General features: G+C 38.2%; 1 protein-coding gene across 1 annotated transcript; it reads left to right on the forward strand.

Annotated features, from left to right (window-relative positions):
• The first annotated feature begins 319 nt into the window (after nt 1-319).
• On the forward strand, nt 320-5,363 carry LOC116259780 (uncharacterized). The gene is made up of 5 exons (XM_050079479.1): nt 320-482; nt 1,328-1,356; nt 4,809-4,877; nt 4,948-4,997; nt 5,079-5,363. The coding sequence occupies exons 1-5, from the start codon at nt 320-322 to the stop codon at nt 5,188-5,190; spliced, it is 423 nt and encodes a 140-aa protein (XP_049935436.1). The 3' UTR covers nt 5,191-5,363.
• The last annotated feature ends 11,527 nt before the right edge of the window (nt 5,364-16,890 follow it).

Consider the following 16,890-nt stretch of genomic DNA (forward strand, 5'->3'; position numbering starts at 1 on the left):
AGAGAGCACCCGCGGCCACGACGAGGTGGAGATTAGATTATTTCACCGACTGTTTCACCACACAATATTATAAAAAATTGGGACGTACCAGCGGTCAGGGTCCAGCTGATTCACAACATAGAAGAAGAAGAAGAAAAGGAAAAAGAAGAAGAAACTGCGGGGGCCCTACCGCTGGTTGGGATCCAACCTTGGGCAGCAGAGCACTCAGTAGGTGCCGTTGGCGGCCAGGCAGGCTGGTGACGGTGATGGCAAGGCAGCAACGGGGAGGAGAAGGCGGTGACGGCAAGGCAACGACGACGACTCAGCGAGGCAGAGACCGATGGCAAGGGGCAAGAGCTTCATTCTAAAGTGGAAGAAGAAGAAGAAGAAGAAGAAGACGGGGACCTACCGGCCGTCGGGGTCCGGCTACCATCTATCCGGCAACGACGAGGCGGTCTGCTGCGTTTTGGGCGATTTTTGCAATGACATGGGTTCGGCAGTAGGTGATCCGGCGACAGTGATGGCGAGGCGGCGGCGATGAAGGCAAGGCAAAGATTGAAGGTCCGACGGGTGACGGCGACCCCGTCTGGGGTGGGCACTGATCCCCTTATAATAAAAAAATTTATTTTTAATATAAAATATATTTTTAATAATAAAAAATATATATTATTAGTAATAAAAATATTGTTTAAAAGTTATCAGGATCGAACCTTCATGGGCTAATTTCAGTCGGGGCTCGAGCCCGACCTTGAGCCAGGTTTTTTGGACCCAGACTCAGTTGGGTACCGGGTACCCGCCGCCGACTAGAAGAACGACCCTTAGCCAAGAGGCAGACGAGGTTCATTCGTTTGTTCAAATGAAAGAAAATGAAAGCAATCGGGCTTCCCGTTCTCAAGTCCTAATTAAAAAAAGTATTTTTTTTTTAATGGTAATACTAAAGCGACGGGCCCAACGGGCAGAATACTGAGCCCAAGCCCGTTAGGCGATCTCGGGTTAAAGTCAGGCTGGGTATAGTGTACCCGCTAACAGACCGTTTCGGCGTTTTGGTGTCCTGCGTATGATGATTGGATTTTAGGTCGATTATCAACGATTGGGGGCATGCGTAGATGGGGGAGAAAAATTTGGCAGCTTAGATTTCATACGTTGTAAAAGTAACTATCATATCCCGTGCATACCGGTAAGGGAAGCTCCATCGACTGTTTCTCTTTCCCCCTTTCTATCTATTTTCACTTTCTCTCTCTCCCTCTATTCTTTTTCCAATTAGTAACGCAGAGACTACACTTTGCATGACACAGATTTGGTTGTTAATAACTGATTTAAGCCCTTTGCTTTTTACTATTTTCTGTAGGTAAGAATGGTAATACAACTTTGAGGAAGGTTTGTCCGGCTTCCCATTTTGTATGGTTAGGGACACCACTTATTTTTTTGATAATACAAATAATATTATTGATTAGTGTTCTCTCTCTCTCTCCATATTGAAATGGCTGGTAATTGTTTCTAGCAATGGACATACATGTTGACAACTATTACTGATACACTACCAATCAGCGACATTATTATTAGCGACATGACATGATGTGTCATTGGAAATGGCTCCGACGATGTATATGACTGTCGCTACTTGCAACTGCGTCTATTTTCAAGAGCATTGCTGCTTGTGACAATGACATGACTCGATTTGTTAGTGCAAAGAGGTACGACAATGTACAAGTGCATCGCCAATTGCAACTGACGACGTGCAAGAGCATTTTTACTTGCAATTAGGGGTAAACAACGAGCTCGAGTTCATGAGTCGGCTCGTTCAATTAATCGAGTTGAGTTCAAGCTCAATACGTAACTGACGAGTCGAACTCGAGCCTCAATCGAGTTTGTCGAGCCTTAATCAAGTTGATATATTCAAACGAGTTTACGAGTTTGTTGAGCCTTAATCAAGTCGAGCTCGAGCTCATCACATAACGATGAATATCAATTCTATTCAAACGAGTTTGTCGAGCCTTAATCAAGTCTAGCTCAAGTTCAACACGTAACGATGAATATCAATTCTATTCAAACGAGTTTGTTGAGCCTTAATCGAGTTCGAGCTCGAGCTCAACACATAACTGCTGAATTGAGCTCGAGTTGCTTCCGTCGACCTATTCTCGAGCTAAGTCGAGCTCAAGGTTTCAGTAATCAAGCCGAGCTCGAGCTGACTAGACTCAGGCTCGACTGGGCTCGTGTTCACTCCTACTTGCAATTGCTACAATGTACAGTAGCATCACTGGTTGAATCTACGACGATGTACAAGAATGTCACTACGTAAAGCAGCGATCATGTACATCAATGCTTTTTTTGGCAACACAGATCAATATTTGAGACGCAAAAGCAGGGTCGCTGATTTGTAAATCTCTTGTAGTGCCTATTGCTTTCTCATGTTATGTTTCGTTGGCCTTTTTTACATATATAAAATTTGTTGCTGTTATATATTTAAGTTTTTTGTGACGCTTTCCTTTTTTAAAAAGTTTTTCATTATGGAGACGTTATGTCAAAGGATCTGATTCGGATTGAGTATCCATCCAAACAGTTTCAAGTTGGATGCAGAAAAAAAATAAGATTTGATTGAAGGATTGAATTAAATTTGGATTTAAGAAATAACACCCAATTTGGATTCAGTTTAAATAAATGTTTATTTAGATTTAGTTGCAAACTTTCATTCAGTTTTAAATAAATATCAGATACCTAATATTTATACCTTTTGAAAGTCAGTTCTTGACATATCATAATGTGTTGTAAATTGTTGGTTATATATCTAAAAGTTGGATTTGGATTTGAATGTGAATTTAAAAATTCGATTTAGATTGTGAATTTAGAACAAAATTCAGATATAATATAAATTTTTTTCATCATACTCGAATCTGAATTCAAATTTCAATATATGAACATCTGATAAATTTAATATCATAAACGTTACATCCACTTTTAGTCATGCACAACGATTTTTAGTGGAAGAATCTTGTCATAAATTTTTATTCCACCAACTTTTTTCAAAGTTCCTATTACTATTAGGAAGTATACCACATACACTACAAAAAATATTCTAGATGCTCTTAGATTAAATATATTTATATTTGAAGATTAATCTTTTCAAAATACTTAGGCTAATATTTTTTCAGGTGCTTTTCTTTCACCGGTTTGTTTCCACGCATTGCCTAGGCTTTCTACGATGCATGCTTGTTTATGTGTGCATATACATAAAATCTCAGACAGCGTTTTAATGGGAAAAACCAATATGAATTGTTTGTACATTCACCAGTGCAGGCATCATCTCTCTTTAAGGTAAAAGAGCCAAACCCAAAAGCTCGTCCCGTTTCACTTGTTGATGCTTGGTCACAGGCTCATTCTGTTTGAGTAGGAAGAGTATTCAATTCCACTACTCGGTTTGATATCCGAAACATGTTATCACCCAAAGGCGGAACCAAGAATTTTTCATTGCAGAAGCCAAACTATACTTTTAAAAATTTAACAGGAATGGAAATATAATTTTCTTTGGTCCAACTCTATGCTAACTTTTATCTGAAGCCATATGTGCATGGTGCATCTTCTCGCTCCTCAATCTCTCTTCTTACTCAACACACTTGGACACCAAATCATTGAATGTCCGTTCATCATTATGTGTATTGTAAGAGATCTTAAACGAACTAATCTCAACAGATAGAGATGATATAATTAAGTGGACCAGAAAGTAGTCAGGAATGGTAACTTTCATATCATTCTGCTGAGATGCCATGTTTCTCATTTCTAGCATATGCTAACGGATGCTACCCCCACCCATATATTTCATAGATGTGAGCTTTGGCATCAAGGTGCTAGTCCTAGCCTTGTTTGAACTAACAAACTGATCCTCTACAACATTGAAAAATTCATTCACAGTTTGATAAGGGGGTATAGTTCCCCAAATATTCTTAGCAACTCTAGACTGCAGCAAGTTAAGATTGCTCCCACTTATCAAAGACGACTTTCTCATCTATTGTACTTTTATCAGTTAAAGGGGCAGGTTCATTCACACGAAATGCTAGAACTAGATCGATACACCCCAATATTAACAATATAGTTCCAATCAGTAAAATTAGATCCATCTAGAATAGGAATATTACTTGAGCCATAAAAAAGTAACAAACTAGGCACTGCAATGACAAAAGATAAATATTCATGCTCTATCAAGACGATGGAAAAACAAATATGATAATAAGCTCCCTTATTATTTGCTTTTTCTTATTCAAGTGTGGGGTTATTACAGCCTCATTTTGGTAAAAAACCATAACACGTCAATACACTTCGCCTTCCAATATTTGATAAAACTAAAGGAACATGTAACCAAGGACAGTCGACATGACACCTTTGAATGCTGCATGTCTCATGTATTGAATTACATTTCCTTCACCTTATCCTATTAAACTACAAACATAAAGACAACCACCTTTGAGCAGTGCAACATTTCTATGTATATACATATATATATATATATATATATATATATATATATATTCCCGTATCTCTGTACCCGTATTTTCTCAAGTTACGGTGCCCGTGTCTGCATCTTTCTACCGATACCCAAATGGTACCGATACCCATGTGACTTAGAAGCTTGCCTTAAGCCAAGAGGTAACCAGATGAGTTGAATCAGAACATGAAAGACTAAATTGTGTTACTGTCTTCCCCAAATTATGTTTCTACCTTCTTCCCCAACTTATGTTTCTACCTTGGAAGATAATAAAACCTTGTTTTAAATAGTCTTAGTTCTCTAGTTGTTAATGAGATTTTTTCTGATTGCAGAATGTTGTTTTTTTCTGCAGGATGTCAATATCACAAATGCAGAGAAAAATACTCCACTGCACTGGGCCTGTCTCAATGGACATTCTGAGGTAATAAGAGATATTGCATGAAACTGGGTATTATGAGTTGAGAGCGATGTACATTTAGTGTTTCTAATAGGTTGTCAGAAATTTGATTTTGGCTGGAGCGGATGTGGCTGCCCTGAATAGGTATAGCCTTTCTATCATGGAAGCAATACTTTTTCTGTACAATGTACATTAATACAGCTTCTTTGGTATAAACATTTGTAGTCATGAACGCACTCCACTGGACGAAGCTGTGAACATGGGGAAGATGGACATTGTTGATGTAATCAGTTCTGCATCTGCACTGGCGGAACTGGTGGGAGTTAATATTTCCTAGAGAGATTAATATATCTTGACTCTAATGTTCCTTTGACATCATGGCACAGGCATGTTAGCACAGTCGCATTGGAGTCTCTCTTTTTCCCTTTCATAGCTGTGGATTACATTCCCATTATCATTATGGTGCCTCTAGAATAATGCAACTCTTTTAAACTTAAATCTCTTCGGCCATTTTTGCTGTGGCTGCAAAACATGTAATTGCCTTTTTTTTAAAAAAAATTATAATACATACATACATATATATATATATATATATATATATATATATATATATATATATATATATATATATATATAGGAATACATATATTCTAACATGAACCGTCTAGCTAAGTTGAGGTAAGCGTGTCAAGTTTGTAGAGACGAAGTTTGTGCAATTGTTGATCGGTATATTTATGAGCTTTGGCATGAGAATAGCTATGTTTTGAGAAACAATCATGCATCAGATGGAACCTATGCACATGTACAGCTTTATTGTTCAATAAATGATGAAACTGTTGATCCATGTGACCCAAAAACAAAGGGGAAGAGTACAATGTAAGAATGGACATGAATCAGGATTCCCACGACCGATAAATCTTTGGAATCAGGATCCCTAATGGGTTGAACAATAAACCAAAGAAATGGGAGCTTAAAGATATGTTGTATGGCCTCATTTCAGAACCCTTAGTACTTCAAAGTTTCAAACTCCATTTTCATTCAAAAAATTGAATTTTTCAGATGTATTATTTCCAATGTGCCCTTTCTGTGTTAAAAACTTTATTCCTCATTGTAGACCACTTTCTGATTAGTTATAAGTTTTCAAGGCACTCGTTTTCTAACACTTCATATGTTAACATTCACGTCCCTGAAAGACATGGTATCCACCCATGGATGTTAGTTTTTCTGCTGTTGATCTAAAGATTAATGTGTTAGATCATGAGTTTATGTTTAATGTGATTTTCATATACTAAAGGTTAATGGTCCATAATTGTGAACCACTGGCTATTCATGTAACTGTAGAGATGAAACCCAAAAGGTCTGCTCAACGAAGCATTTAAATGCTGTGGTAGTCACTGGATCATAATTTATTGTAGACTGTGGACCTTACCTCTCTCCCTCCCTCTCTCTCTCTATATATATATATATATATATATATATATATATATATATATATATATATATATAGGCTTTTAGCAAATGATGATAGGGCGTAAACAACCTAAAGATAGGTATAAACCTATATTCTTGAGACTTTCCTTATATATATATATATATATATATATATATATATATATATATGTATGTATGTATATTTCACAGGAGAAAAATGTGTGCACCAACCAAGGAAGTATACCAACCAACACTAAAACTGCTTTAAAGATGCATGCCAAAGTGAGGGGCCAAGAGGCCCATTATATAAGCCAAGAGATTTCTTGCCATTGGGAGCCCAACGGCCCTCCAACAGCTGAATTAACTTATATGTAAAAAGTACACAAAATGGAAATAGAAAGGAAAAAAATACAAAAGGAATTACAAAAAGAAGAGAAGATTACAACAAAAGAAATACAAAAGATCCTTAATTTTTCTAACATAGAGTGCGATTTAGTTTTTCTGGCCACCTGAAGTTGTTTTTGGTGACCTGACTGTCAATGTGCTCGGAATGTCCTAAACCATAAGATTGTAAGCATTGCAAAAGATCTGATGCATACTTTTTTTCAGTTCTGAGTTTTTGACATTTTGAGCGCATCAGTATGGTTAGATTTACAGGAGATGGAAACAACTTCAGTTGTCTGGGAAACTTGGACAACGTCTTAGATGTCATAATTCTGAGCGACATGGTCAATGGTCTCTCTCTCTCTTTTGATATATATATATATATATATATATATATTGAACTTGATATATATACATGTCTGTGTGTGTGTGTGTGCGCATGTGTATGTGTGTCTGTTTGTTATAGCCGGTACAAGTGTGGGGTGGCTCGAAATTTGAAAGTAATGGAAGTACTTAGTGATTGCTAATGATGTTTTGCCAATTAAAATTTTTTTAAAGTGAAACAGAGAACAGGTCTACTCATTAGCATGAAGATCAAACTGGTACACCTGTTTAATTTGCTACTTGTACGTAACTGCTTGCTACAGTGCTAGGTGGATTGGAAACCACGGTTTCACAAGAGGGATTGATGATGTCCAACCAGAGGGGAGGCTTGCAAAGAAAATTAGTCGTGTTATACAACTGGCACAGAACCACTGCAATTCTTATATAGATGAATACAATAAAGGAGTACTTCAACCACAGCCTGTCTCTACTGCTGCCGAAACTTTGGAAGCTATGATAACTAGTGAGCTGAGTGGCAGCCGAGAGAAAGTTGGAGAGGTAACAAGAACTTTTTGCTTTTGAGCTTCTGAACGTGGTTGTAGGAAATTTCCATAGAACTGTGAAAAGGAGGACATTTCAAAAGCGAAGTCATTTTAAAAACAAAACTAAGTTCATATCTGCATGTACATGTGTGCTATGTTGTATATTTATTTATTTATTCTATCCATAAAACACATGTAAGCATGCTTATTGGTGTAAGCTGAGTTAGCAACGTTTGTGCATCTATGCATGTGTACGCATGCATGTAGCAATAAAGCACAGTTGAACACTTTTTTTTTTCATGTACCTTGACAAACCTTTTCACCGGGTCGTTGGTCTAGAGATCTGGTTTTGGGCCTCACGTTTTACTAAATTTTTCAATTGAATTCTTCCTTTTAAATTCCAACATTGGTCTGCGTAGTACATTGATGAATTATATCAGAGATGACCTGAAGGGCCTTCTGCTGTAGGCATGGTTCGTTGGTATGTTTTGTGCCTGTCTTGTGGTCAAACTAGTTATAAGATTTTTTTCGTCCAGCTACATGGCTGCATCTCTGATGCTATAGAATATTGGGCTGACATAATTGATATATACTTTTATCTATCAATTTACAATGTGCATGGTTGACCTTCTGGAACCAATTTTTTCTCCTTTTTTTCTGTTATATGTGCATCCAGCTGATGAGGATTTGGGAAGCATTCGGCCGTGGAATTGGAGATGGAAATGATGATGGGAATAAAAATGAGATTAGAGAACAAAGATAAGCAGGAAGAAGACAAAATGTATTCCCATTCTCGACTTCTACTCCAGCTCCAAAACAGAGCATAAAAGAGCCTGCTAACCAGAAAAAAACCAAAAAAGGGAGAAAATGTTCCTCCTGAATCCCTAACCCAACTGGCTTCCTCAAGCAAGAAAGCACCAAAACTTTCAGGTTCGCCGGAGGCAGGCCTTCCATTCAGCAATTACCAAGTGTCAACAAAAGGCTGCCTACTGGCATCTCTTGATTGTGATTTAGGTCACAGTGAGTTGTTCATAGCACCATCTGCACCGATCTTAGCAGGATGGAACAAAAGGTCATTAAACCCATTGCACACCGACAACCAAAGAATATTTTATTTTAAAAACCAATTTTTCTGCCCACAATATGCGTGCTTCTAGTGGTAGGAACCAGATCCCATGTGTTATTGGCCTGAGTAGCTTTGACTTCTTCATCCCTGGCATAAACTCATCCAAGCTTCTCAAAGGCTTGGAGCAAGCCAGATAATACTTCAGATCGGTTTAATGATGTGAACGTTGGATTGGACCATCATGCTATGAATGTTTCCAGCAGCATTTTCTCTATACGAGGATGATTCATGCAATATTGTAAGAGTGGTTCGGAATTCCCTATTGGAACAAAACTGAGAAGGCGTCATGTAATTGAGTTCCATGTCTACGACTGATACACACCCACTTGGAACGCAGACAAAAGCACAAGGACTATCACAGAGTAGGGATATTATGCGAACGTATAGGCGACGACACCGAGGGATAAGCACACAATGAGTTAGTAGTCAGCAGGTCAGGGACGAAGGTCAGAGGTGGATGGGTCGGGCAGACGAAGACGGCACAGCTGGGTTAGTTCGAGGCAGATCGGGTGCAGCCAAGAGTGCATCCGGGTCAGGTTCAACATGTATGAGCTCAGGCTAACCTGAGTGCGTCATGGCTGGGTTCAAGCCCAGGCCGAGTCATTGTATTCGTTTTTGTTTTGATTTTTGAGTCTGGTCTTGTACTCGTCTCAGTCCGAGACAACGGGTTAAACCTGAGAAAGTCCAGCAGTATATAAGTTGGAGACTGCCCAAATTTATATCTTTTGACAATTTGAATTAATAAAGTTGGATTTTTCTCCCGAGTAAAGGCCAGGCCACTGGATTGTGGTGCCAAAGTCTTGGCCGACAAAGAATTCTCGCTGGAGAAGAAGAACCGTGTGCAAAACCAGAGAGGAGGAGCCGGGAACTCCATTGGAACTACAGGCGACGTCATTTCCCAGCAGCTAAGCTAATTCCGACCTAGGCATAGGCGTTCTTCATCACAGGAGCATCAAGAGGCCTGGATGGGAAAGGATAGATCTGATCGTGAGCCAAGTCGCTGATCGGTTTGATTATTTTCAGACTGCTGCACGACAACCGAAGATCAGTTCCTTTCGGTATGAATCCAGACTCCGTAGGATCTTTACCGAGAATTGGATCTGTGATCCGATCGAAGAAGGAGCTGAAGCTGACACTCAGCACAATTTGAGAATTCTCTCATCTAACGTGAGGAGCAGATCGATCAGATCCATCCTAGATCGAAGAATTGAGCTAAGAGGATAGGTGCTGATGAGTTCAGGCGAGATCGATTACTGATCACAGCAGATCGCCTAACGTCTGACATAGATCGATAATTTCTTTTGTTGAATCGATCTTAATTCGACATATTTTAATCATGACTATTGTATTAACACCTGCATCGTGATGCAGAGGAGTTTGATCCAGCAGATTGAGCTGCCGTGTGAAGAGAACCAGCATAGAGACTCTGTTCTGGAGCAGTGACAGAATTCTCTGATAATCAGCAAATTCCTGGCAATTAGAGGTACATTTAAAGAGGAAAATGGTACAATAATCTCAGTAATCTTCAGAGATCACACTGGAAAAATTTGAGCAGAATCGGAGTTGAAGGAGCCAGTTAACCGGGGCAGATCGAAATCACGGTGGTAATTGGTGAAAATCGGCGGTGCTGTTCCTACAACAACCAAAATTGGGGTTGGATTTCATCCTCAACGAGTGGCTGATTGGAAGCGAATTTGGATCTAAAACTTTGGGCGATTAATCCTCAATATTTTGTCTATCACTGGCTCAAATTTCAGCTCAATCTGACTTACGATCGAATTTTGGTGAATTTTTTAAGGAGACTGACTCCTTACCTGGACCAGACTCGTCACTCTCCTGAGTCTAGTTCCTCACCTCAGGTTCCACCTTCAGGCATCAGTACAGTTCATGAACCTTCAACCGTGAGATCCCCTGTGGACTCAGACCATATACGAGAGGAGGTGCCTCTGCATAGATACTCGAGGCGGACCAAGGGTTGAATTGTAATTTTGATTTACATATGTTATTTGTGATTCATTTTGTACGTATGTTCATGTGATATCTATGTGGGTCTGTTTGGATTCGGTCACTTGTCCAAGACCCGACCCGTTGCTACTCTCGCCCATATAAATGGGCGACAATGTTATTTTTGTACACACATTGAAGTCTGAATGAAGAAAGTTATGCTTTGTTTTTATGTTGTTTCATCCTTCCCTTCGCGTAACAGTTTAGTTTTCTGTAGTTTGTTCTTCTGCAAGGCTTGCCTTGCATCAGGAATTCAACAAGAAATCAAATTCTTTGTATGTTGTACTGCGAAGTAGCAAGATTGCAGGTAGCCAGAGGGCTCCGTTTCTTCGGCAATTCCTACTTCGTTTGAATTTCAATTCTTTCTTCAAGGTAATTTCCTTTGCATTATAGTGGTGTGATTAGAACCAAAAAGTGTGTTCATTTTTTTTCTCATTCTGAAGGAACTGTTGCATAAAGGAATAGGACAAGCAGAGGAAGGATCTTGTCAAGATTTTGACATCATTTAAGGAGTCTTTTCCAAGCAGAAACTTCTTTTTTTTTAGGTGCAAAAATTACCAAGAGGTTATTTATCACCATTTCATGTGGCTTTCCAAGTTAGTTTTAGAAACAAAGACATCCAGTACCTCTAAAATCATACTAACATGTCCTCCAAAGAATTTATTGTGTACTTGTCTGATTTGTTGCTTGCATTGCCTTAAGCTACGTCAATTGTCATCTAGGATATTTTAAGCCTATGTTTCTGAAGTTACTTGCCATTTCAGTGCTGGAAAGAGTTTTGTTGCAGAAATCCTAATGCTTTGTCAAGTATTATCCACTGAAAAGATTGCACTGCTTGTCCTACGTTATGTATCAATTTGTGCTGAAAAGATATTCTATCTCTATAGAGTTAGACTATTCAGGTCTGTGACAAGGCAGTGAATAGTTTCTTACCTCTTCTTCCTCCAGGTTGAATATTTGGAATCACTCCTTTGGCCAATGAACAATCATGTTTGCAGTTTCTATGGGAGACAAGGTGGTGGAACACTGTTAACACCCCAAATTTTTCCACATCAAAATTGAAGCAATGTGAAAATTTCACAAAAGAATTGTGAAAATTTGCAATTTCAAAGCCAATTTCGAATCTAAAGAACAATTAGATTCAAATCGTGAATTTAACCCGATACACGAATCCCAATGCAGGATTACGAGTCCAAATTCAATTACAAATGTCATTTGAAATCCAAATCCAATTGCAAAATGCAAATTTTGACTTAGATCCAAGAATTGGATCTAATTCAGTCTAAAATGCTACGTGGGACCCACGTGTGGGCCCCACCTAGCCCGTGTGGTCAAGAGCCCTCCCCAGGGGCCATGCCCCCCTCCATGTCAAAAAAAAATAATAAATAAATATTTTCTCTCAAATTAATTGAAGAAAAGTCATTTTCAAAAAGAAATAAAGGAGAAACCTAGGAAAAGAGAGACATTTATGTCTCTCTCTCTTCTTTAACCAGATCCTCCTTAAAGAAAAAAATCATTTCCAAGGAAGCAATTACTAGACTGGTCAAACTCACCTAACCTACTTAATCCAAGTAGGTTTGACCCGGGTGCACTCAAATGTGGTGCCAATTCCAGCTAGGTTCGGTCACAATGGGCTCAACATAGTCAAAACGTAAGTCTGTCTCATGATCCAATTAATGGACGAAAATAGACTTTGACCGAACCAAACCCACTTTGACTAAACTCAGTCAAAGTACAATTTAGCTCAATTAAGAGCTTTCTTGACCCAAATTTATCAAATTACCTCAAATAAAGTCAAACTACTTGCAAATGAGCTTTGACTTTGGTCAATTGGTCGAAATTGATCAATTTGGACAATTTTGCCCTTCTGCGGTCAACTTAAGATTAAAAAGCCTAAAATGGTTTATGAAAGGCAAATAAACATTTGAATTTGTCAAATGCTTGAATCAAATACCAAATTTAAATTGAATTTCTCAAGTGAAAGTTTGATTCAGTTGAAATCCATTTTCAATCAAGTTTTGGACGAAAATACCCTTTTCGAACCAAATTTGATAAAATTTTTAAATTTTATTAAAATTTAAATTTAATTATCATAATTCAATGGCATTTGGAGCTTAGTAACTAGGTTTTAACCTTATAAGCTCGATTTCAAACAAAAAAAAAATAAATAGTATAAAATAAGGGCAAAACCCTGTGTAAGGGCATTTTCGTCCAAAATTTTGGTCAAAATGGTCACCTAGGTCTGAACCCAAGTTGACCAAACCTAGCCCAGCCCACCTAGCTCGTGGAAATGGGCTGAGAAATGGTCAATTAGAGCCTTTAAAGTCTATTTAACTCATTTTACAAGTCCCCAAGGTCTTAAGTAAGTTCCCAAGGTGAGTTAAGAAGGTGGTTGAACCCACCTCCTCCTCTATATAAACCTCCCCTTGGCCACTAAGGGGGAGGACGAAATTTTGGAGCATTCTATCAAATTGCTGCAGCCAAGGAGCTAGGAGGGAGAAGCCAAGGAAGAGAGAAGAGGTTCGTCCAAGCCCCCTTCCCCTTTTTCTCCCATTCTCTTCTTCACTTTCTTCTATTCTCCCCATTGATTTTGCTAAGTTAGGGTGCTTAAGTGAACCCTTACTTAGGATTTTCGTGGTGAGAAGCCCTCTTTACCACTCCAAATTCCAGCAAGCAAGCTATTTCTTATTCTAGCTTTGCTAAGCTTGAATCCACGGTTGGATTCTTGCTTAGGATTGCTTGGGTTAGAAAACAAGTGAAGACGAAAGACAAACATCAAGACCGACCGCAAGGTAGGTGATCTTAACTCACTTCTCTTCTACTTTAGCTTATTGTTGATTTATTTTAATTCCAACAATTCGTGGGAGGGTTTATTTTCATTTGCTTACGGCTGGGAATGATGTCCAGCTAAGGGAAACCTACGCTTCAATGTACATGTTAATGCATAATGCATGCATATGTCGGTTTTTCTTAAATATGAACCCAAGTATCAAATTTCGAAATGGGCCCCAAGGCCACGTCCCTTTCAAAGGAACCAACTTAATACCATTTTGAACTCCCTACCATGAGAGAATCCCACGGTGAGAAAGTGATTTTGCTACATCACGTATGATGAAAATGCCTATAAGGGATGGATACGTTTTTTATGAATGTGATCCACCCTTGCGTGGCGAAATGATGGACGAATAAGCTTGAGTATTGTTTTATTTTCTTTCTTATTCACAGTCATTTTGATTCATGTCTTTCAATTTAATTAATCAAGGGTAGTAGGGAAGATTTGAAACAAGTTCTCAATCTTCCTACATAAAAGAACCCAGCCATGAATCATCATGATTCATGAGTCATGCGGTCCCTTGATAAAATTTCATTTTGAAAAGTAAGGTACGTATATGTATACATTGTTATATATGTACATATATGCATCTGATTTCTTGTCAAAAATTACATTCCTCCCTTAAAATCAGGTTGGAACATGTTTCCAAACCGGTCTTTAAGGAAATTGGCCATTTTTATTGATTTTTCTAGTGCAAGATTATAAATTACTTTCATTTCATTTTTACTTAATTTCAGCAAACCCATACGTAAGATGTATGTATGTTGTTGAAATCAGACCATGTTTTATAGGAATTGGTTTAAGAATATCAAAATTTACGTATTTGAAATACCAACCATCCTAGAATCATCCAAAGGAGTTGATGATTTCATTACTACGAAATCTGGAATTTGAATAGATTTGAAAAACTCATTGTTTCTATCTAAGAAACAAGTCCTTATTGGAATCAATGTCCACAATTTTCAGCTATTTAAATCAACACAAGGTCTGATTTTTAGCTATTTTGAGACAAAAGTGGACGTCATCCATGTCTCCCATCCGTTTCAAAGATTGAACTTGACATCATTTATATATTTTCATCATTTTGATAATTTTATGTCAAGCCTCAAGCTTATGGACTACATCTCTAATTCATGTGCTTAATCATATAATGAGCACATATAGAGAAAGTCCTACATTTTAATCAATCTTCATGTATAGATTGTATGACGTGCAATACGGACTTTGAGAGATTATGAGGGAGTGAAGAATGTATGTTTCATATGAATGAATCTTGATGGATTATGAGAGAGAGAAGAATGAATGTTCCATATAGTTTCCATTCTCGTTTCATGCATTCACTTTCACTCAAAATCAATGGCACCACATGCACATTCTCAAGAAATTAAGTGATTCAAATTTAAGTTGCAAAAAGTGACCAAGTCATATTGCAATGAGAATTTGTAAACTTCACTTAACTTCAAAAGAAAACACAAGCAATGCATTCATAATCTTTTGGCCAAAGTGCATTTGAAAAACAACATGTTTTCTAACAATTTGGAACCTATGTTCTTTCAAAAGAATGAATTCTACAAATCACATGATTTGACAAAAGAAGAGTTCAAAATCAATTTTTATCATAAGATGATCATCATCATCTAGAGTTCACAACAAAGAACTCAATTCCAAATCTTCAAAAATCCTCAAGAATTATGTGTTTCAAATAACACCAAAACAAAGGATTTTAAACCAACTTGAAAACCCCCAATATTCAAATTCATTTATTCAAAAAAATGAATTTCGGTTCTTGAATCCAAAACCTCAATGCATAAGCATATAGGACTTACATCAATAACTCGTATATGATCCAAATGATCTTTAGTCCTTGGTCTAATTACCCCTGTTAAAGGCGGCAGGAACGGTTGGACCTCGTACCGACGAGCGGATCCCTTTCTCTTGAAAATTTTCTCAAAACCCCAATTTTAAAAGAATTTTGCTGACTCGCATTTCGACCTTCTTGAAAAAGGAGTGGGGTGCGAACAGATGGCACACCCGGTGGGACCCGTCATTGTTTGTCTAAAGACTTATTTGGATCATATATGAGTTATTTTCACCAATGTCGGACATCAATTGCACAAAAAAAAAAAAAAAAAAATTAAACTCACAAAAATGCATACCGACATCATGTAGTGTACATTGAGGAGATTTCATGAACCTCATTCATTTCAATTTATCCTACCCCTCCTCAATTTAAGGATTGTATGCAGCCCATGTATGCTCTCAAAATTTCAAATCTATCTCTTAGGAATGTATGCAATAGAGCCATCTATTTTGCATCTTCTCATGAATTTTGAAAAACAAATCCTTACCTATATCATATCCCGGTCATCATGTTGCCGGGCTATTTCTAGGACATTAGTCCAAGATATAGCCTTACAACTGGACCACCCAATTGGACTGAGAAGTCCCCCCATTAGTACCGAAACGGACAATAGTCCCGGTATATCGATGGGTGAACAAGGAGAAATGGAGAGCCCAAATCTAGAAAACCCTTGGAGGAGTCAATGCTAGTACTATAAATTAGAATCATTTACCCATTTATTTTCCATAGGTTCCAAGACCAATTTTCAAAATAATGCATATAGGCAAGAGTCCTAGGAATTGCATTATCAATTTTTCATTAACTGCTTGTTTGGACGCATGTGATGTTTTACTTTGCCCCTAAGTCCATGTCCAAACCCAATGTCAAAACTCTTCTCGAGTCTCTATTGGGTCAATTCATGTCAAAGTCTAATACCTTCTCTTGTCTAGATGGACTCAGAAAGTATCTTCCCATATGACCACATCCTATTCGGGTCATGTCAAGGCCGATCCGGACTTCGCATCATCCCAAGTGGAGTCTACCTACCTCAGTGGTATCTTTCATGGTACCCAACTTTTCGGTGTATGTTCCCGGATCACTTAGAGGATTGCGGTCTTGAAGAAGCAGTCAGTCTTGCCATACAGCCTATCAATGGCAATCTAATCCATGCAATTGCTGAAAGATGGAACCCAAGGACCAACACATTCTGGTTTCCATGGGGTGAAATGACAATCACTCTTGATGAGTTCTCCAACATTATGGGTTTGCCAGAACCAAAAGGTGACCCAAGAGGTCCAATTGAAGACCAGTTCCTTGTAAACCAAGGTCAAGTCAAAACTCTAGAAGTGATTCGTAAACTCACAGGGAAAAGGAGTTGGCATTTTCTAGAGAAAGATGGACATCAATATCTTCAACTACAAGAGCTTGGTGAAACATACTCCTAATTTGTCAACCCTGCGTCACTATCTAGAACTGTTGCAGACAAGTACAAAAACTCCATAGTGACTTGTACCGTGGGTCTTATCTTCTTCAATAATGAAGAACACATAACG

The sequence above is a fragment of the Nymphaea colorata genome, chromosome 9, assembly GCF_008831285.2.
Source record: "Nymphaea colorata isolate Beijing-Zhang1983 chromosome 9, ASM883128v2, whole genome shotgun sequence".
Taxonomy (NCBI): Eukaryota; Viridiplantae; Streptophyta; class Magnoliopsida; order Nymphaeales; family Nymphaeaceae; genus Nymphaea; species Nymphaea colorata.

Bases quoted from the DNA above. Each gene is read 5' to 3' on its own strand.
- LOC116259780 (XM_050079479.1), top strand. From the start codon at position 320: ATGGCAAGGGGCAAGAGCTTCATTCTAAAGTGGAAGAAGAAGAAGAAG. The intron at 483-1,327 runs GTGATCCGGCGA...TATTTTCTGTAG, and splicing joins TGACATGGGTTCGGCAGTAG to GTAAGAATGGTAATACAACT. The intron at 1,357-4,808 runs GTTTGTCCGGCT...TTTTTTCTGCAG, and splicing joins GTAATACAACTTTGAGGAAG to GATGTCAATATCACAAATGC.